The sequence below is a fragment of the Convolutriloba macropyga genome, chromosome 1 (assembly GCF_964194025.1).
Source record: "Convolutriloba macropyga chromosome 1, txConMacr16.3, whole genome shotgun sequence".
NCBI classification, from domain to species: domain Eukaryota; kingdom Metazoa; phylum Xenacoelomorpha; order Acoela; family Convolutidae; genus Convolutriloba; species Convolutriloba macropyga.
Genome location: NC_134468.1, coordinates 25,482,829 through 25,505,763, shown reverse-complemented (window position 1 = coordinate 25,505,763; position 22,935 = coordinate 25,482,829). Strand labels below are relative to the sequence as shown.

General features: G+C 35.4%; 1 protein-coding gene across 7 annotated transcripts in view; it reads left to right on the top strand.

The window, feature by feature from the left end:
* LOC142347616 (uncharacterized) overlaps nt 1-22,935 on the top strand; it is a 236,395-nt gene that overhangs the window by 161,366 nt on the left and 52,094 nt on the right. For all 7 annotated transcript variants that reach the window (XM_075398950.1, XM_075398949.1, XM_075398947.1 and 4 more), the window contains one exon: nt 18,287-18,375. In XM_075398950.1, coding sequence (XP_075255065.1) covers nt 18,287-18,375 — 89 coding nt within the window. The remainder of the gene's footprint in view (nt 1-18,286; nt 18,376-22,935) is intronic.

The window sequence follows — 22,935 nt, the reverse complement described above, 5'->3', positions numbered from 1 at the left end:
TAATTAGCGCCTAAATACGTTCGCTCTAATGCGGGATTAATTATCCGTTCATTTGTAACGGCTCTCGTAATACTACAAGACATTTGCCTTCGCCTTCGTTTTTGCTCAACAAAATTGAAACACGATACAGTGTCGGATATTTAGAGCTTCTTGGTTGAATTTGGTCAGTTGAACACTTCAAATAGTATGTTATCAGAAAAAATTACTTTCATTATTTTTTACACAAAGAAGTTATTGAAAATATATTACGATCATCATAGAGCATAACTGTCAATCATGAGAGAACAGCGCTCAAATCGTACATTAACCTGTTGGTAATCATCGTTTACCCTTTCAATTTAACATAGATTACCGATCAATAAAACAATTCCAATTCGCTTTCTGCCGTTAATCGTCGCACAAATCAGTTGCTACAAAACGTTTGTACAAATGCATCAGGTTTCCCAGAAAATTCTAAACAAACAATGCGAGCAGCCTGATTCAATCTCCATCTACTCCTCCAAGCAATCCCAGCGGGGTTGCTTTCCACTCAACACCAGTTTCAAATGTGAGTATCAACAAAAATTCAAGAGGTCACGGTCTTTCCACATCAGCAATAGAGTTTTCAAGGGAGATGGTCTTTGGGAGCAATTTAACCTTAATGTCACCAAGACATTTCTGGGGGTTTTGACATCGAGATCCACAGCGATGAGCAAGGATTTATTGTTGTTAATCTTCTTCTTCTACACTCGTATTGGCGTGACGTATTCAGTCCAATCTGACCAATTGTTTTTCGTTCTTGCTGGTGTAACCGTAGAAACACCTTTCTAGTTCACTTTTAAAACCTTCCAAGGTCACAGAAAGTTGAGTTAGAGTTGAGTCACACTTGAAAACTTTGGCTCCGTGGTTCTTGCACCATATGGTACTTTCTACCACAAACATAAAAGAAGCAGCTACTGGAGAACCAACTGCCACTTAAAACAAACAGCAAACTTGGTGAATAAATACTGAATCACCAAATGGTGTGTTATTTTCATCCCGCAACGTCAGATGTCGTTAACCATCTGACGTGGCGCAGATGGTTCTCTCTCGAAACGAAGTGGAGAGAGAGAAATCTCTGAATTGAAAAAACAGAACACACCGAGAATCCTGAAAATCAGTTGGCAGAAAAACTGTTAAAAAATAGCCAAATTTTTGACTTGTAAAACTCTACTTACTTCCGCACATTCTCCTCACAAACAAACTCTCAGACTAAACTTTAGTTTTTTTTTCTAAAATCTAATCCGACCGTCCTGAAACTAAACTGGTAAGCCAAACTTAGTATAGCCCATAAGTTCCAGCTATCCCCGCTGATTTGAGAACGAAGAGCCTTTTATAGATGTTCAATATTGTAGCTTTATATTTTAAATATTATTAGATTGGAACGGGTTTTCTAACTGTATACATAACTTGGTGAATTAATAACTTATTTAACCACATTAGTAATTTAACTGAGACTTAAACGCACTAATCGGTAAACCAAGAGCGATAACACAGCGATTGGTTTACTTTATCATTTTCGAGGTTGTGGACAATTCGGATATATTCTGGATACAGCCCCGATTTTGATAACTGGTGCGACCAGAGGAAAGAATCACGCCTGATATTTTGTTTTTAATTATCTGATAATTCGGTTTTAACAAATAGCACGCGCGTATACCGTAATTGCACCGCTTTTATTGAAATCAACTGCTAGCAGAAACGAAAAGAATAAATTATCAGTCCAACCCAATCAGGCAAAAGTTTCTTTACTCTGTTAACACTATTTTTACCCAGGTGGGATATTTCTAATAGAGAAGTTAGTTGTTTTAATCTATTCTAACCAAACTTAGATATTGTTAACTCTCTTCTAGATTTATAAACCTTGTCGCTTTTTCATTTTAAGTTTACTATTCTAGCACCTCTCATCTTTTGATAACTTAGGTTTTAACAAATGAATTAATGGACAATGTGCAAACCATAATCGTTGAACATCTGAATATCACAGTTACAACAAATAATAAAACGGGCAAAGTGACACGATTCATAACAAACAATAGCACTTTCCTAGCAATTTTCTACAAATTTGAGCCAACTTCCTTTGCGAATTTTTTTATCACGTACATTTGGAATAACCCTGAATTCTTCAATATACTAAACTTACTAAAGATTCCAAATAGTAATATTGAAATACCCTCATACAACACAATAGATATTACAAATATTAACCAAAACACTTCTGAATTATAATTAATAAATTAATTTATAATTAATTAATAATATATATATATATATATATATATATATATATATATTTATATATATAGAAAACTTTTACTAGTTAGCTGAATTAAAACGTGCTACAATTTTTTTTCACCTTGTACTGTTAGCACTTCAAATTTATAGGTCTTCAGGCTTTCTAAGTAAATCACAAGTTCGATAATTGTTCTCACGCATTGTTCATTGCACACCGAACATTATGATGCGATCCACTCAATGCAGTTCTCTAGTCCTATAGGCTAGAGGTCCCACTTTTGTTAGTAAGTTTAGCTGGGGCCTGAGTGGGTGAGGCTGCGGGTTCTCTTTTGAACCAACGCATAGGCCGAAGACGGGGATAGTCGAACATATATAGGTAACAAAGCCTGATTTCTCATAGAAAATAGCGCGTTCTAATTCAGCTATAACAATATAACCCAATACACATAAACCACAAAAAAAAATAAAATTATTACACAAACAAAATTTTAAAACAAAATTTACGGTCTTAACTTTAATCAAAAATGGCAAACGTAGTAGCATATCCCGACATAGCACTTGAAAAATTTACCGGTTTAGACCCATCAGAGGACGCACAAGACTTTATCAACCTTATAATAAGAAAAATACAATTCTCTCTCGGAACTAGACCAGCAGCTGACCCTGACCAAGCCGCAGTTTATGATGCTAGGCAGAGAGCACTTTTCGGTTCGGTTTTGCGAGGACCCGCCGCGCAGTGGTTTGAATCATTTAATCCAGCATTAGCGTGGAATGACATCCGAACGCAATTCATAGCCAGGTTTACAGATGAAAAGGATAAGTACAGAAAACGGATTGAAGTAGAAAACTTAAGGAGACAACCAGAAGAGCTAATCAAAAGTTACATACACAGATTAACCAAAACAATAGAAAAAGGTTGGCTGGATCCCGATTTCAATGAAGCCTTCAGAGAGGGAAAAAGTATGGAATATTTTGTTAGAGGACTAACACCACCCGCTCTAAAACAGAAAGCACATCAATTTCTAATCGAAAATGTAGGTGCCACTTGGCAACAACTTAGAGATCATGTATCGACTAAAGATATGAGTTTTGCAGTGAGCAGTGAATTTACTGGTACATCATCCAACAGCATGGATAACAAATTAGAAATTGAAGGTCTAAAAAATCAGATCAGGGAACTAACAAGTTTAATGAAAGACCACAAAATCAACGCAACATATAATAACAACAACCCCCGAATGAACCAAAATCAAACCAGATTTTGCAAATATTGTCGAAAGTCTGGTCACACAATTGCATACTGCTACAAACGCAAAGAAAATAAAGAACAAAACAAACAGCCTCCGCAAACCAGAGATATGTTTACAGATAATTATCGTCAAAACCGAGGTAGATCACCAGGACAGCAAAGTCATTACCCGAACAATAACGATCGAAGAAGAGATAATTATCCAAGTGAAAACAACAGACAACACACTCCTAATTATAGGAATAACTCTCCTCATCCATCCAATTACACTTCATCAAACCGACATCGGTCAGGTAGTTACGAATCTCGAGATAGACAAAATCAGAGAGATTCATACAGGTCTGATAGAAATAGTAGCAGAGATAGACCAAATAGTGAGCAGAGATACAGAAATTATTCAAACGAACGAAGCAATGATTCAAATAGACAAGGTAACAGACCTAACAGTGGCTATAACTCACGAGATAATAGCCGAGAGCGAAGTCCTAAAGTGCACTTCATGAACAATAGCTCTAGTTCCTATTTCAGCGATGATGAAAACAATCATGCTAATTTAAACTAGACCAGTCTCCGTCACCCTCTAAAACTAATAACACTAATAAAATCATCAACAAACATATTTATATTAACTTATACCAACCCGTCGGAGACAAGAATAAAAATAACGGTCTAGAAACCCAGTTCCTTCTTGATACAGGTGCAACCAGTTCTATTATTAACTACTATACATACAGTGAAATATGCAAAACACAAAAATTAGATCTTGTCAAAATAAAAACTAACACTGTAGCCGTTAACGGAGAAAAACTAAAGCTCTTGGGATATATTACTTTCAATTCATCATTCGACATAGAAGGAAAATACAACGTGAAAATAAAAACATGGGTTTCAGCCAAAGACGGATGTAAGCCAAACATTTTGGGAATGGACTTTCTTGATAGCTCTACAAAATCAATTGATATTTCAACACCAAAAATTGAACTAAAAATTTATCCCGGCATTTTCATTTCACTTAGCACTTATCAAACTAAAAGTTACCCCTATGTTAGTCTCTACAAAACGGTTTTTATGGACATCCAACTTCATCTAGCTCCCCAAACAACTCGTGTCATCACCATAAAGCCCACTAACGAGTTTTTCCGAAAAGGAACATCCTTTATTATTGGATCAGAGTTACAGAAAAAAGGTATTTATACCTATAATGTAAGATGTTTCCAAAAGGAAAAGGAGTTACCTATAATGTTAAACAATCCGCAAAATAATAAGGTTGTCATTGCTAAAGGCCCAATAGGTCACACCTTAGAGGACATTCAGATTGAGCCAAAGAAAAACTTTACAGTTGTAGACAATCTTGCTTTTATAGACCATCTTTTGACTAGTGAGACCGATTGGAATCAAGTTTTTCATGTAAGTGAAAATTGTGTTTCTCCAATAATAAAACCTAACTCCGAAAAAACTATTTCAAATCACAAAACTAATAAACAGAAAAAAACTGAAAAACGTAAGCGTGAACAAGACTTTACTGACAATTACGAATTAGAAACTGATTTCAGTGACGATCTAAAAAATTTAAAACCCCACAGTGAAAGAGAGGATAGTTTGCGACCCATTGAGGTTAAACCAGAAATAATTGGCCGATTTTCAGATACAGACCAAACTTTCCTTAAAAAATTTGATTTTAGCCAATCAGACATCTCTGACCAAAAACTGTTACAGTTATTGGAAACACTAGTTCATAACAAAGACGTATACTCACAACATAAATATGATGTTGGAAAAATTAAACAAAAATTCAACGTAAAACTATTGCCCAACGTCACGTTGTCAAAACAAAGACCATCCAAAGTACCCCTTCATTATCAAGAAAAACTAGAAATTCTTTTGGATCAGTTGTGCAAAACAGGTATTATCCGTGAAATGGGAAACGAAAACGAAATGGGTTCAGAGTTCATTAACCCGATAATAATCCTCCCTAAAGGAAAAACCATAAAACTCGTAATTGACGCACGCTATCTAAATTCAATTACTGACCTCAGCAGATATTCATGGCCCCTAGAACCAATAGGAAGCCTATTGACTAAGCTCAAAGGGAACTACTTCACTACTAGTGATTTGTGTTGAGCTTACAATCAAGTCCCCCTCACCGAGGAGACAAAACAGTTAGTAAGTTTTGTAATTGGTTCAAAACAGTACACATTTGAAAGAGGTTTTTACGGCCTTTGTGGTCTTCCTAACTTCTTTAGCCGAATAATGACTATTCATTTTGCACCACTAATAAAACGAAAACAAGCCATAACTTACATTGACGACACTATCATGCAAGCTCAAACTGAAAACGAAATGTTTGAAATTATTGAAAACTACCATTTATTATTAAGAAAAGCAGGTTTAAAAGCGCAACCCGAAAAAACTAAGTTTTTTCTTAGAAAAGTTCAGTTCCTTGGCCACATTGTAGGCAAAGAAGGAATCCAACCAGTCAAGAAAAGGGTAGCAGATCTCAAAGCCTTGAAATCTCCAGAAAACAAACGTGATGTAATGAGAGTTCTAGGATGCTTAGGGTTCTACAGCATGTACATAAAAAACTTGCATGTAGACTGTAAACCATTCTACGACTTAACCAAAACCGAAACTAAGTTCGAATGGACAGCGGAACATGAAAAACTTTTCCAAAGTATAAAAGACCGCATTAGTGAGGACACCATACTAGCTATACCAGACACAAAACATCCTTTTCACGTTCACGTAGACGCCTCCTCAATTGGCGTTGGCTCTATCCTAGTACAGGAATTTCCTGAAGGGAAGAGAATAGTGTCATTTAATTCCAGAATTTACACTAAAGAAGAGCAGAAAATGAGTACCACCGCACGTGAACTATGTGGTGTAATTTCAGCACTTCAAACATACGAGCACTACCTAATTGGCTCGCCATTTCCTGTTTATGTTTACACGGACCACAAACCACTAATGTACTTATGGGAAACTCTCCCATCGTTTTTTTAGATACCAGTTAGTGATTTCACAGTTCCAAAACCTAAAAATCATTTGGACTGAAGGAAAGAATCTAGCTTTTGCCGACATTCTAAGTAGAAACGTAAAACTGAAAGATCTTGACAAACATCAACAAAAACACAAAAAAATACCAAAAGACATTTCGTTCTACGACCAGAATGGAAACGAGGAAAAATACTTCGTTCTCCATGACAACGAAAAAGGCAATGCCGACGATTTTTACCCAATACTTAAAGAAACCAAAACAGGTCTAGCAAAGTATACATTCAAAAACGACCAATTGACACAAGAACGTTATAAACCAAGCAAAGCAACAATTTGTGGAGTAACAAATCTTGTCGACTACTTCTCACAAGGTTCTGCAATTAATCATTTTAAAAAATTAAACGATCAAAAACAAACAGCGACTCAAATTGAGACCAATGAATTGGAAAAAACTTCTAACAATTCCTTTTTAAACTCAGGAGAGGCTAATAGCGAAAAAAACTCTCCTTCAAATACAATTATTGAAGCAAATAATGAAAATTTTTGCCAAGTAATTGATGATCCAGACCATGAATTTCTTACTTTTGCTGAAATCTTTGCAGCACAAAATGCAGAAGAGGAACAAAATAAAACTTCCTTAACAAAACAATCACCATTCCCTGAAAAACTTGACGAAAAAATGGATGCTAAAGAATTGATCTTGAAACTAACTTCTTTTGCAAAAAATGTTGATCTAAACACTGAAGTCCTATGTGAAGAACAATTGAAAGACCCAGTATTACAACAAATACGCAAGTTTTTTCTAAGTCAAAACAAAGATCTGAAAACCATTGAAAATCGCCAATCGAAAGCTATAACAAACTATCTCAATAACTTTGAAAATTTATGCATAATTGGAAACCTACTCTGCATCAAAGAACAGACAGACGATCCTAACACTGAACTAATCAAAGTTTGTGTACCAATCTCCCTATTCATCAAAACATTTAATTTGGCCCACGACGATGTGTTAGCAGGACACATTGGTTTAGATAAAACTCTTGCAAACATAAGACGTTTTTTTCACTGGCCCGGAATGTACAAATGGGTTAAGCACCTCATAGCCAGCTGTCTTGACTGTCAAAAAATAAACAAAAACGGAAAGATATATACGAAGCACCTTTAGAAAAATGGACCGACACAATACCATTTCCTTTTCACACGGTACACATTGATCATAAAGGACCTTTGAACCCACCGTCAAATGGAAAACACCATTGTCTGGTGATTGTAGATTCATTTTCGAGATTTATTCAAGTTTACCCCGTCAGGTCTACGGACGCATTTGACACCATTAAAGCGTTTGAAAAATTCATCCTGTCTTTTGGGATACCTCAAAAATTAGTCTATGACAAAGGTTCAGCGTTTATGAATCAAAACTTCACTAGTTGGATACACGAACTAGGAATCACTCCAGCCCCAAGAACCGCCTTCTCACCATGGACGAATGGAAAAGTTGAAATACAAAACAAACACTTAGGAGCACATTTTAGGATGTTTTTAGAACAAGCCGGAGGAAAATGGGATGAACTTGCCCCGAAGTTTGCTTTTGCTCACAACACAGTACCTAACTCAAGTACAGGAATTTCACCGTATGAAATTATCTTTGGTCAAAAACCTCAAATTCCACTCTCACTAAAATTAGGATTATTAAGAAATTCAAACCTCACATGCAATTCTGACTTCTGTAAAGATCTACCATTACATAGACACACACTGCAAAAATCTGACAACAAAGAAATTGAAAAATTGTTGAAGCCAAAAATAGAATCTTCACTACTAAGCCGTGAAAACCAATTTAAACAAATTTACAATAGCACTTATAAACACAGCCTAGCTCACAACGCAAAGGCACATAAACATCGAAATAAACACAAATTGGGTAAACAACTAGAAATTGGACAAAAGGTTCTGATGGAAAACCACAGCATAGAATTAGGCAAATCAAAAAAACTCCAAGAGCTCAGGTCAGGCCCATATACGGTAGTAAAGAAAATTACAAACGTGAATTACGAAATAGAGCTTGATAACGACAAAAGGGTTAGAAAGGTTGCACATAGAAATCATCTTGATGAATACTACCCGGCAGAAGAGACACTTCCAGATCTAACAGTTGAATATGGTATCAATAACGATTCCTTAGAAACCTTCTACGAAAACTTGAGGAGTTCCCAACTAAAAAAACTAAACACACCTGTCAACAGATATTCCTTTCAAATTCCTATGCAAACAGAATTCTGGCCTATCACCGACTTTGATCGAACCCCTGTTGATTTAGATAAAACACCAATAAATTTTGACTCAGGCTTCATAGAAGGAAGCTCCTCTGGCGCAGTAAATGAACATCTCACTAATAGGAATATTGAAGTGATTAGGGAAAGAACAAGGAGTTCAACACCACATTCACATGGGCAAATCATACGCCAAACTAACCCAGAATTTAGTCCATTGCGTTCCAGTAACCCTCATAATAATACTATGCCTAATCCAAGTAACAATGCGGAAAATCGAAGAGTGTCAAACAGAAGAAAACAACAGACTAGCCGATATCAGGCTGGCTTCACTTAGTTTTATATGTTTCAGGTAACGGACAGACAAGTCCAACATTACTGGACCAAGTCACAAACCTTTATTTTTACCTATTTTTTTTTACTTCTTTTATAATTCACATTAGCCAAAGTTAGAGATAATCAGACATCTCTACGCAAAAAAAAAATTAAATAAATAAATAAATTCTAAAATAAAGTAAGCAAACTTAAAATGCTTAAAATTCCTAAAAATTTTATACTTATCTTAAAATTTATTTCTTTTATTTCCTGCCTTCCCTCACAGTTTGACCAAAAAATAGACGAGCTCAAGGATGTGTCGCACAAGTTGCGAGTTATACATTATGATTGCTCTCAAATGAAAGAAAACAAAATGTACTCTTTAAACCAGGTAGCGCCATGTAGTATCAGCCCTGAAAACATTGACATGCGCAACGTTAGAGTAACTATTTATCAACGGTCTTATCGCACATTCGTAAAAGCTGTTATGTGTTGCGTTAGTGTGAATGTTTTAAAATATCACTGCGGTATGTTTTCTCATTCATCAATTGTCCATGACGCACCCTTAATTACCTATCATCTAATTGTCTCACCAGAACAATGCAAACAAGCGAACAGAACGGGAAAACTTACGGTTAACAACTTTCAAGATAAATTTGACATTGAAATTGAACTAAACAATAGGAAAATTTCATACAAAAACTATGGAGCCGACCTCGAGGACGATTCATCGACCTCATGCGACGATAGTGGCGATATAAGCCATTACTCTTTTGAAACTCTAATGCAGGAAATTTCGTTAGAAGTTAATGTTCAAGACAAGTCAGTCTACAACACCCAAGGGCAGAAACTGCCGTGTGCATTGCACGAAGGAGGATGTGATTCCACATCTTTAGATCCATTTGCATACTCTTGGGACATTCCCGAGAATTGTCTTGTTTTCAAAAAATTTACCCAAGACGCCAAAATGATAAAACATGACATTGAAGCCGGAAATCCTAAGTACTTTATTGTTAGCGACGAAAAATCAGAAGTTCCGTATACAGGTCCAGGAACCCATAAACCTGCCCAAATGGATATTAAGTTGCGAGTCTTAGACCAATCTGAAACATTGTGCGGTAAACCAGAACCTTTGTACAAAACTAATTTGGAGTCTCTTTTTGTTTCTTATTCCGGTGGCTTTAATATGAGGACTGGCAAACCTAATGATTTAAAAAGTGAACATAGTTATCACAAAGTTACGGTAGCATCCGGTACAGAACTGAGTTGGAACGGGTACACTAGAAAGGTAAAAGATGACCCTCATCACTCTCCTTCACGTACACCCTGGGCCCATGTAGGTGAAGACGAGCTAGATTGAGAGGTTCACTTAGCCGCTAAGCTGGATTACATTATTTATCACAACTATTTGAGGATCAAGCAATCCTGGCATAATGTTATTATGAATCAGTGCGAACTTGATAGAACTCAAAAACAAACGATTTTAATGTTAGCCCTTCAAAACAATAGGCTAGCTGGTTATATGCTAACAGGCAACCGGTCTATGTTTCTGGACACGGACGGTAGCATCGGTTGGCTATACCACTGCCCAAAGAAAAACTCGCCATTAAAAGTTCTCGAACGCTGCTACGATCGTATTCCTATTCATTATAATGATCGAACAATGTTCGTCGATCCTATTACTAGGCAAACATTTCCTTTTGCCAATGAAGTAAAATGCGTTGGAGGTTATAAAAATGCCTACCAACTTGACCTAGATAATGAAAAATCTTGGTACCATTTGATGCCTGCCCCTGTTCCATTCAAAACTCCTTTCTTGTTCTCACCGCTTTCAATTGGCCATATCATAAATTCAGTTGGCTATGAATCCCAACGCCCAGGTATCTATACTCCTAACCAATTAAAAGATTTTTGGGACAACATTCTGCACAGTTCCGCTTCCAAATCAGTACTTCAAAAAATTTCACATGAAGTTCTAAGTTCGAGGGAAATTGACTACAGTGAGAAAGATATCTATTCCTCAGCAATGGGAATAAATCGTCAAATTTATCTCGATTCCCTACTGTCCCCGAACTACTTCGTGACACAATTTACGGGAACATTTGGTATAATAACGTATTATCTGGAAAAACTTGGTATTTATTTTGCAGTTTTCCTATGCATAAAGTTCATACTTGACGTGATTACCACAATGCTAAGAGCTTTCGAAATTCACAAAATGTCAAACAGAACCATAGGGTTTTGGAAAATTCTCTTAGGAGCAACATACAACTTATTTGTACTTTCTGTTTTCACTTCAATCTTTTCCGAAGGAAAACCTACACCATCCGCACCATCACGACAAAGAAGAGTAAGCTCAAACTATAATATCGATGAAGAAAACTATCATGAGTATAGTTCAACCCAACAAAATTACGCTCTAATTGAAACCAAAACAGATGAAAACAAAAAACTTTACCCTCCTGTTCCGCAAATAACGGGAAACGTTATTGCCCCTCCATAACTTAATAAAAAAAAATAAATAAATAAATAAATAAATAAAATAAATAAAAAAAAAACACTTATATCTTTGTTTAGGTGATGACTTCCCTTCAATTATGAAACCATTGTTTATTCGACAACCAAATCAATTGTTCATTCGTTTTGAAGGATATACAGGACAGATAATATTTTCTCACCTGCCTTTGCTTCACAGTATTATTCATATTAGAGTAGCTTCATTTCATTTCAAAGATCTTTTAGATATAATTGTTTATCCCTGTAACCCTAATTATTTTAAGCTTTTAAGAGCGTTTTTTGACTTTAGCATAACATTCATTGACATCGGAGTAGACTTTGACTACTACGCGGACAAGATCAATCCGATTTACGGATATTTATAAAAATTCATCTTTAGAATGATTTTATATGACAGTTTAAGCCTATTTCAATTTTACATGTATATGACTATAGCCATTGTAACAATTGTTATAGTTATTAATTTCGTATTCTACGATATCGAATTTGTGTGCGTTTATGCTTCCTTTTTAGATTTTGTTTTTATAATTTTATTAATCATAACACTGACATTTAAAACCAATTTTTTTCCGGAACCATATCATAGTATACTTGATTGCGTCTTAATAGTGATAGTCTCTCCAGTTTTATACAAGATTGCTTTATACCAAATATTTTTTGTAAAAAAATTAAGCTCAACTAATGCACTTCCTTTATAAGGGTCAATTGGTGTCAATAGTCGGCTTTTCCAGAACATTTTCTTCAGAAAATAATATATTGACCCCTCAACTAATAGTCGAGTTCGACTACTGGGACACTTGCGAGACAGGATTTATAACCCTGACACCAAACTCTAATCACTGGCATTTCTTTGTATTTCTCGCTAATCTAAATCCCACTTTTTGGCCGGACAACCTTGATGACTTATAATAGGTAACTAATTCCCAAAAATGTTCCTTCTGAACGGAAAATTAGTGGAGATTGTACGCTTCCAGCGCACTTTTGAATCATACCCCCTCCTAACTCCCTTCATAATAATCGACGTTCAAGAAATTGACTCCAATGATTCTTGGCAAATGTCAGTTTATCCAACATCACCATATTGGAATTACTTCTTCTTCATTATGGAGAACGCCCCATGTGTTCCAAAATCGCTAGACTCAGAATCCTTAATCCTAAATTAAAGATTGTTGATAAGAAATGATACTACCGTATCAGAATAAGTTAGTACAGATACAATTTTTTCAGAGATCTTTCACAAAAGTAGACAATAACACACTAGTACCTACGTTGATAATCCATTTTGAATATTTAGACTCCTGGGAAGACGGATACGTTACAGTCCTGCCAACTTCCCCCTTTTGGTACTTTTTTCTTACCTTGTCAACATCTGTCTCCACCACACTTCCATTTAATCTTGATAAAATCTGACCCTCTGTTTACTTCGATTCCTTTTTTCTCCTTTTGAACGCAAAAATGTATTTTTTTAATAAAGAACGTTTAGTTAGAATCACGTATCTCCAGAAATCCTTCGATCTTATTTGCCCTGGCCTTCAAGATATAGAACCATGTATCATTGTTTATTACAAAGATCAGGAAACAAGCCAAAAGGGAAACCTTAAAGTACGCCCCAACGACACGCAGTGGAAATTCTTCCTGTGCCTTGTCGATTTGAAGGACACTTTTCCAATTACTATCCACAGCCTTTTTTAAATAACACTTTAAAATTATGTCTGCTATTCTAAGTTATGTAAATAATTGGTTCTTTCCCAAATCCTCTCTTACTGACGAAAATGTTTATGAATGCCCCATTTGTTACACATCCTGCAAGAAATTTAAGAAAATGCACGCAAATTCCAAAAATCAGCCCCTCATTTTGCTTGCATCCCTTGTCGACAACAGTTATTTGAATATTGGGACCACCCCAATTGCCCCGTTTGCAACCAGCCAATATACACATCCAGTTATAATTACTATTTCCGATGCGATCTTTGTGGACAAACCAAGAAGGAGGTAGCCGAAACTTACCTTAGCCATTTCAAGACCCACAAAGACCACATTTTTTGCACAGAATGTATCAAGACCCTCAAATCCTGTCCTGTGTGTAACTACCCGATTACCCCCGACAATCCTTGGAGTTAAACCCAACCTGGTAAGTAAAACATTCAAGCCATTTAAGATGGGAAATAAAAACACAACCCCTTTCCAACCTTTGATCAATACACCCACTGGAATCGTATGTCCAATTTGTTTTAAGATTTGTAAGCGTTTTGAAAAACTTCACCCCACAAATGGTGATCAAGACCATTTTGTATGTTTTAGCTGTTATCGAGAATTGATAGCAAATAAAAGAAATACACATTGCCCACTGTGTAAAACAAAAATGTACCCCTTTCCCATTGTTTTTTATTATCAATGTGACTTATGCTATAGGATCAAAACCCAGTTATCTTTAAATCATTCAACTCATCTTTTATCGCACCCTAACTATAGTTTCTGTAATATTTGCTTTTCAAATAGTCCGTCATGTCCTGTATGCAACAAAACTATTTAGCTTGAGCAAAATTCCTAAGAATAGCAGGTTTAGCGATAATCTTTTTTCCTCTCGAAACAATACAAAACAACGGAAAAATGGTGTTAACGATTATTCCTTATGCCCGCAACACCACTACGGCTTAAAAAAATAAAAATGTCCGCTTATACCGCTCTGGTTTCATTTCTTTCTTTCACCATGATTCTACCCCTAATACTCCTCATTTTGCACGCTCTGATTCATGCCTTCCTATTTTTCTTTGCGGAAGAATTAGAGCTCATTCTTTGGGTAATAGTCTTTGGTTCCTTCTAATTCTTTCTTTTACCGTGGTGGGATTGCATTTAGCAAATAATAAGACCACCAGCTAGTTTATAATAACAAAAAGCATTTAGCTAAAAATTAACTTTCAGCGTTAAACTCTTCTCTAGTCCCTCAACTTCAGCACCAAACGAGTTAGTCCAACACCCAGCAAAAAAGATGTCCAACTGTCAACCCGAAGGATACGACCCAATAACAAATTGGAATATTCACCACGAGTCTGCAACGGCAACAATGCCAGACCACAGTGGAAGAGCAATCCGACTCTCCAATATTGACGACATCCTAACCGAACAAGATCACAGAAACATAAAATTATGTTTGGAAACACAAAAAGTTAGAGAAGATCAGCTGAATACCGAAAACCCCAGATTCGTGAATAATTTAAAGTACAGCCTCAAACCGGAATTTAACAGTTTTAGAGTAGAAGGGAAGACAACAATAACCAACAAATGTCTAAAAACCGTGCATGAAGTTCCTGTTTCAGAGGTTCCAGTAATTAACGTATTCCCCCTCCCAAGCTCAAAGAACGTGTGGAGGATAAAAGATCGCGATGTGAAAAATAGGAGCTACATTCTGTACAACAAAAATCTATGCACGTACATAAAAGCTCCTTATGAAGCAATAACAGCCTTCCCTGATGAAGAGAACGGGCAATATGAGTTAACAAATGCAGCCCTCATAACAGAAAACTCTACATTCCGGCAACAACTTTTCCAAAGAGAACTAGAGGTAGAAGATTTGCAACTCCAATTAGAACAGCTGAAATTGGAAAGGAAAACGACCGGCGCGGCAAGCAACGATTATTGGCGCCGTCAATATTTGATATCGAATCGCCTCAAATGCCAGGGCGAAGATAACACGGTCAAGCTTGCAAGGTCGTACGCCACAACAAATCTCGAACTATCTGCAAAAGCAAGAAAAGCTGAGCAGCAGATAGCAGTATTAGAGAAGAAAAATCGTCAGCTAGAACAAAAACTAGAAGAAGCAAAGAACAAGTCCAAAAAACTTAAACGAAAAATGGCTCAGAGCGAAAACTAAAAATTTGGTATACTCAAGGTGATGGTTTATATTTTAAATGTTCACTGATACTTTTTAATACCGATCATGTACAACTGATGTGGTAAATCTTTCTTCGTTCTTAAAATCGGGGTGAGCTGTAACCGTAGAAACACCTTTCTAGTTCACTTTTAAAACCTTCCAAGGTCACAAAAAGTTGAGTTAGAGTTGAGTCACACTTGAAAACTTTGGCTCCGTGGTTCTTGCACCATATGGTACTTTCTACCACAAACATAAAAGAAGCAGCTACTGGAGAACCAACTGCCACTTAAAACAAACAGCAAACTTGGTGAATAAATACTGAATCACCAAATGGTGTGTTATTTTCATCCCGCAACGTCAGATGTCGTTAACCATCTGACGTGGCGCAGATGGTTCTCTCTCGAAACGAAGTGGAGAGAGAGAAATCTCTGAATTGAAAAAACAGAACACACCGAGAATCCTGAAAATCAGTTGGCAGAAAAACTGTTAAAAAATAGCCAAATTTTTGACTTGTAAAACTCTACTTACTTCCGCACATTCTCCTCACAAACAAACTCTCAGACTAAACTTTAGTTTTTTTTTCTAAAATCTAATCCGACCGTCCTGAAACTAAACTGGTAAGCCAAACTTAGTATAGCCCATAAGTTCCAGCTATCCCCGCTGATTTGAGAACGAAGAGCCTTTTATAGATGTTCAATATTGTAGCTTTATATTTTAAATATTATTAGATTGGAACGGGTTTTCTAACTGTATACATAACTTGATGAATTAATAACTTATTTAACCACATTAGTAATTTAACTGAGACTTATACGCACTAATCGGTAAACCAAGAGCGATAACACAGCAATTGGTTTACTTTATCATTTTCGAGGTTGTGGACAATTCGGATATATTCTGGATACAGCCCCGATTTTGATACTGGTATTTTATGGAGCAAGTATTAGAATTGTTTTCTGAGTTTTTAGGAAATTTTATGCAATCTTATGACGCGTTTTTTGAAAAAGATTTACAATTCCAAATATTGTTCTACCATGTGCAAATTTTTCCATTTTTTCTCCAGTAGTCGATTTTTCGAAAAACTCAGATAACAACTTATCCTTTCAGATTGCAAGATTGGTTTTATGGCACAAAAATTGTTTGCCGATTTCAAGAAACTTTAATGGGGAATCAGTTTCAATAATAACTTAAACAATTGATCTCCAACAAAGAAGGCTGGGGAAAAAATTCGCGGGAAGTTAATCTGGTCAATCATTGTTTTCAATAGGCGATTTTCTGTTCTAAATTGGGAAAACTATATTTCGCAATGTTGCATAAGGCATTTGAACGCATTCAAATTTGTTCACACGTTCCCATTCAATGTTGTCATTTATTATTAAATCAATAGGACTCTTCGTCAATTTTGATATCTCATTAAACTCTCTCATTCATAAAATCTCTCATTCAAACTAACTTTTTGTCAGCTAGTATGTTGACGGATTCTACGGATAAAGTACTTATTTGTTGATGTGGGTTGTGAGCCATATTAATGAAATTTCATTGCATCTGTGTTGCATTGGATTCAAACATATTTGTTTTTTTTGTACCCTGCAGCAAATCCCATATCAGTTTTGGATTGAAAAATTTTGGAATCAATAGCGGAATAAATTTTGGAGTGAAGCACACGTCGCCATGCCTCACTTATAACTGACATATTGTATTTCTGAATGGCTGTCCATCGGGTAGGTATTCAGAATAATTCACCAAACAATGGAAAGAATTTATTCTTGGCGTAATCAATTGCTCTAGATCAGGGTGTTTCCCTATCTTGACAGAATGCGAGAGGGTTGTGAATAGACCATAGTGTATAATCTTTCACTACGATAAAACAGACAGGCCTCATTACACTGGGAAAAAATGAAATCGGAGTAGTTTGGTTTCAGACATCCTTGTCGCTGAATTTTGAGCAAAAATTGTTTTCACATTCTGAATTGAGTTTTACAGCTATGCAAACCAGAAAAAACTTTTTCAATTCAATTTCGTTCACTTTTCTCAACAATTTTTTTTGTCCTAAGAATATAGACAACCCCAGAAGGCCTTACAAACCCAAGATCATTCGCGAAAGACCGGAAAAGACGAAAGTTTTAGAAAAAATGAAAGACCATGCCTTTTGACGTGTAAAACAATTTACGAAAGTCTCGTTTATGTTGCCCATTGATATTTTGCAACCATATCTCGCAAAAGAAGTACAGTAAATTTGCAGTCTTGCAAGATAGCTTTTGGCTCTTGGCAGGGGAAAGTTTCCTGTACGCGACAAATTTTGGAAAAGCTGTTAGAGATATTTTTTGTTGACATGATAGATTTGAACTAACATTTAAAATTTTCTTTTGATTTTTTTTTCAAATAAAAATTTTGGAAATATCAATTAATACGAGGAATTCTGTGGCGGGAATAATTCTACATAACTCTTTTATACAAGATATAGACTTTCTGAAAACAGTACCGAAATGTCCGCCAAATAGAATTAAAGCAACTTGAGATTTGAAACAATCCAAAAAATAGAAACAAGTTGTGATTTGAACAAATTGTTTATTTCATTAAAAAATTTGTGCGAACATGATTCAAGGTCAAAATGCAGATGCTGATTTTCATTAATTTAATGAAAATTAAATTTAAATGATGTTCAATTTTATCGTAATGTATTTGTTTTCATTAACTGATAATTTTCTTGACAGCTTTCGACTATTGTATTGATTAGTTGGTTAAATTTACCAAGATTTAATATTTTATTAATATTTCGTTTCAAATGGGGAATTCCTGTACTTGGATTGTGTTTAGACAATTTAGTACAACTAAAGATGCCCGAATTATTGGCTGGCACAGATTATCTTCCCAACTCCTTCAACTACACGGCAAAACATCATCCGGTGAGTAATTGTCAATTTATCCCTTATCGTATCAAACCCAGTTTGAAGATCCACGTAAACTATTCCAAGATCTCCTCGAAATGATCCCCAACAAGACTTGTCAGATCTTGGCATGGATTTTAAAGTCCTTGCGCGAACAAGGAAACGCTTGGCGTCGGCATCCAAGTTATGGAAAAAGATGGTATGATTTCGTCGAATTAAACTGAATTTTTCTTAAATACTACCAGACAATAAGCTATCAAAAATACACAAGGCCACATTGCATCGCCAATCATACATATCAGCCTTGCGAACATGAGTGACGACGTTTTGTCACCACTTCTCGCGTGGACATATTGTTAAATTTCAACTCAATCGGTTAAAAAATAACCAATCACGGATAAAAGTGACAAATATTCCCAATTATGAATAAATTTGAAATGGTTTACCTTACAGTCACTGTTGTCCGCGAAAGCCTATAAATCCTAATTTTAAAACATGGCGGGAGTGGACAACCACTGGCAAATCTGCTTGCTCAAAATATAGGTTTGGCAACGTAATGCATTTTTTATCAATGAGGTTTTAATCAACTTCTCATGTTTTCATGGGAAATGGACAACCAAAGTAAATGTTGTTTTTCAGCATAGATTAAAAACTGATAAGAAATTATTTTCAGTAAATTTCTGTAGATCCAAGTCAGGACAAACGAAATATGCTCTTAAAATATGCTCGATATGAGCATAACTCACTTCTGATTAGACTCTGTTACATCTTTTTAACGAGCCCATATTGGGACATTTAGAGATATTGGATTTTTCTTCTCAAATTGACTTTCAATAATTTCCTAATCACCTTAACATCCATGTTTCTCAGAATTTTGTTACATTACACATACAAATCATTTCGCATTTCCCAAATGTAGCAAAAAAAAAACAAAGCTTAAAGCAATTCAGCTTTGAAAAGATTTCTCCAATGTATTAAAATTATAGACTGGATTTGGCTAATTACTCCGAATAAAAATAGTCGCATTTTTTGCTTCACTTCTACATCGGGAATGATGTATCTAGATTTTGGCCTCTAATCGGCTCTAAGAACTCAGTAAGTTTTTTTCTCCAGGTTTTCAATATTTTTTGCTAAGCAAGTTTTTTTCAGACAATTTATTTTAAGCCGCAGTAAGAACGAAAAGTAAATTTTTGCAAAAATTTAATTGCTCATTGATCCCAGCAGCGAAATTTTCCGACCAATCAACAGATAAGTTGTTTTCTATGAAAATAAATGTTTTGACATTAAAAGTATATGCATGATAGAAATTTTTGAGCAATTGACGTTAAATTGTTTAAGATTTTCACGTGTACAATCTAATCAGACAACAAAGAACAAATTTTTGCGTTAAAATTTTTAATGTAAGCATTAAAATTTTTGCGTTCAAATGTAAGCATTAAAATGTAAGCGTTAAAATTTTTAATGTAAGCATTAGTGGCCAAACTCCAAAAAGGAGAGTACATAAACTCGATTTTGGCATGCATTTTCACGACCCATGATATAAAATTAGAGTTGAAAGCGTTTGTGAAATTTATTTACGCAAAACAAATTTAGTGCATCAAAATTACGCCGTTCCCATAGGTCAAGTGTCCAATTACCGAAATAAATGAAAGCCTGTTTGGTAATTGGTGAATGTTCCTTCTGGTGCTAATTGGGCATAAGCAAGACAATAAACTGTTCCAAATTACCCATTGCACTGCACACAAGAACAATTAAATTTTAGAATTTGTTCTAATTAATTACTAATAGTACTCGGGCAATAAACTTTTAGTTTATTTGGAAACGTGCAAGAGAGCCGACGTTATAAAGAGCCGGCGTTAGAAAGCGCCGAAACCTGACTTGATTTAAAAAGAGCCGAAAACAAAAAGTTGCCTTTAATTACCCTAAATTGTTAGTTAATTACCAAGAAAAGTACTTAAGTGGGTTAAATGGTCGTGCTTGGTTGTGATAGTTTCATATCAAGTCACATAAGCCGCTGAGGCATGGCCATGGCCCGTGATAATTTTAAGATAATTATTCATTAATTCACTATCAGTTTCTTTTACTGGAAAATATTAAAATTTCATTCTCAAATACTCGGTTATGATTGGTTGAGAATTTGGTAGTCTCATTTCAGAAGACATTTTAATTGGCTGCAAAACTTATCGTAATTTATCGACTATTAATTTAAATGAATTTTCGGCTCTCTTTCAATCGGCTCTTTTCACTTCGGCTCTCTTACAAATCACCGTTTATTTACATGCTCAAACTGGTTTTGTTTTCACAAAACATAAAAATTATTGAAGTTTGCTTTGTCGGACATTTGCCACCTAATGTTAAAATTGTATTGAAAAAAATGCACTGTGCAGAATTTTTAGAAAACGGCAAACAATTTGAATGGCGAGTTATTTCGAGAACGAGAACTTTTACGTGCTACTACCAAACTGTTTCTTGTTCTAAATCTTCCCATCTATTTCAAATCAGTATAAGGTAATTATTGTTTTATTATATAAGGTATCTTATCAGGTATCTTATCAGGAGGTATCTTATCAGGTATCTAATCACCTTATTATATAAGGTATCTTATCAGTATAAGGTAATTATTGTTTTTGTATTATTATTATAGATATGTATATATATATATATATATATATATATATATATATATATATATTTAATCGGGTACTTGACTAAAGAGTATCTTATAATGCTTTTCAAATCGAAAACCAGTTTCCTATTCCGTTCGTTCTGCAAGGGCGCAAGAATCTCGTGCTAAATGGCAACCTGAATTGAACAAATTTACTTAACGGAACAATTGTGGTATTATTTATACCGAATGTGGTGTGGTTCATCGAATCCAAAACAGAACATTGGGTATAATTGCATTTTGACTCAGTAGACCAGAAGACGAAGTAAATCTTTGCAGCTGTGTGAAAAAGCTACCAAAATGTGTTTTATAATCATTCACACAATGAAGACACATTTCCCAGTACGTGATAAGCCTACGTTATTTCTGATTTTCCCCAGAATACGTGTCTGAAAGAGATTAAGGTGTACACAAAATGTGACTAACTTCACTGACGCTGATTTGCGTTGTAAGAGAAACTATTTGCTTATAAAAGTAAGTCTATACAAATTGGTGAAAATTGACGGAGGTTATCGGAAATGCTCCAACTCTTCAAAATCAAAACACGTTTTACACCTTCTTGGCGAAATGAAAAACAATTTGACCTATAAGATAAGTGATATCTGAGATATCTGAGTTTTTTGAATATCTCAGATTTCAATTAAGTCTGAGTTTTTTCATACAAGGAAGTCTATACAAATGGAGAACGTTTACTGAGTTTACGGTAAACATTTTTACTCATATTTACTCATATTTACACATATTTTACACCTTCGCGGCAAATTAGAAATAAAATGCGTGTTCTTCGCAATTTTTTTAAGACGGATGGTCTGATAATTAATAGCATGCGTCGTAAACCAGGACAAACGTTAACCTCAACCTGGGGACTGTTTTGGAAGCTTTGCTACAATAAAGTCCATAAATTCCCTATTATTATCCGTCTTATGATAACTAAGACAAGAGGATAGTTTTTTAATGGTAGTATATCAACCCCAAAACTGTTCGTTTAAATTGATCTGCAAAAATTACCAAGCAATTTTGGATAACTTTTATAACATTTTCTTTTTCGTCATTTTGCAACCATGAAAAGGACCTAATTCATTTCCTCACGGCAGTTAGATTCTTTCATTTTCTCCAAATGAGTTATCATAAAATTGGACTAAATAGTATCAAAATCCGAAGAGAAGAAACACTCCAGTCAAAATTGGACTGTTCCATTGCAAGATCTTGCAAAAACCGTGCAAGAATCTTGCAAGATGACGCATCATCTTGCAAGATCTTGCTAGACTCTTCCAAGATCTTGCAAGATAACCATCCATCTTGTAAGACTCTTGCAAGATAACCGTCCTGCATGAAGCGCCGGAAACGTGTGTTAGCTGTTGCATGGTCCTATTTGGCTTCTTTGAAGATTAGAGAATAGGATTCGACCTCTAGCCTCCACAGAAAAAAGAGAGACCTGAAAATTGTTAAGGTTGGCACATATAATAGGGAATATCATCAAAATGCGGAAAAGGGGAGCACATAAAGTTCTGGGGGTTTTGGCGCTATGAGAGAAAGCTAAGGTAGGCACATATAAATAAGAACATTAGCAAAACAAGCCCATGGGAGGGGGCAAAGAAAAGGGTGGGGTTGAAGAGCGAAACGAAAGGAGCGAAAGAGAGAAGGGTGGGGGTTAGAACTTCAAAAAGGGTGGGGGTTAGAAGCGTATAAAACTTTGCAAACTGGATGTCTCTGGGGGCCTTACTGTCATTTTGTTGAGATCAATAACCTAGCCATATTTGTTACAGTCAATAATACTTTAAAAAACTTTCATTGAATTTTTTTTTCAAAAAATTAGTCTTTCAAATAAGTTATCACCTGTGAAGTTTATAGAATCTTTCTGTTTAGAACCGAGAGAAAAATTACTTTTCGGCAAAAAATTGATGACCCCAGTT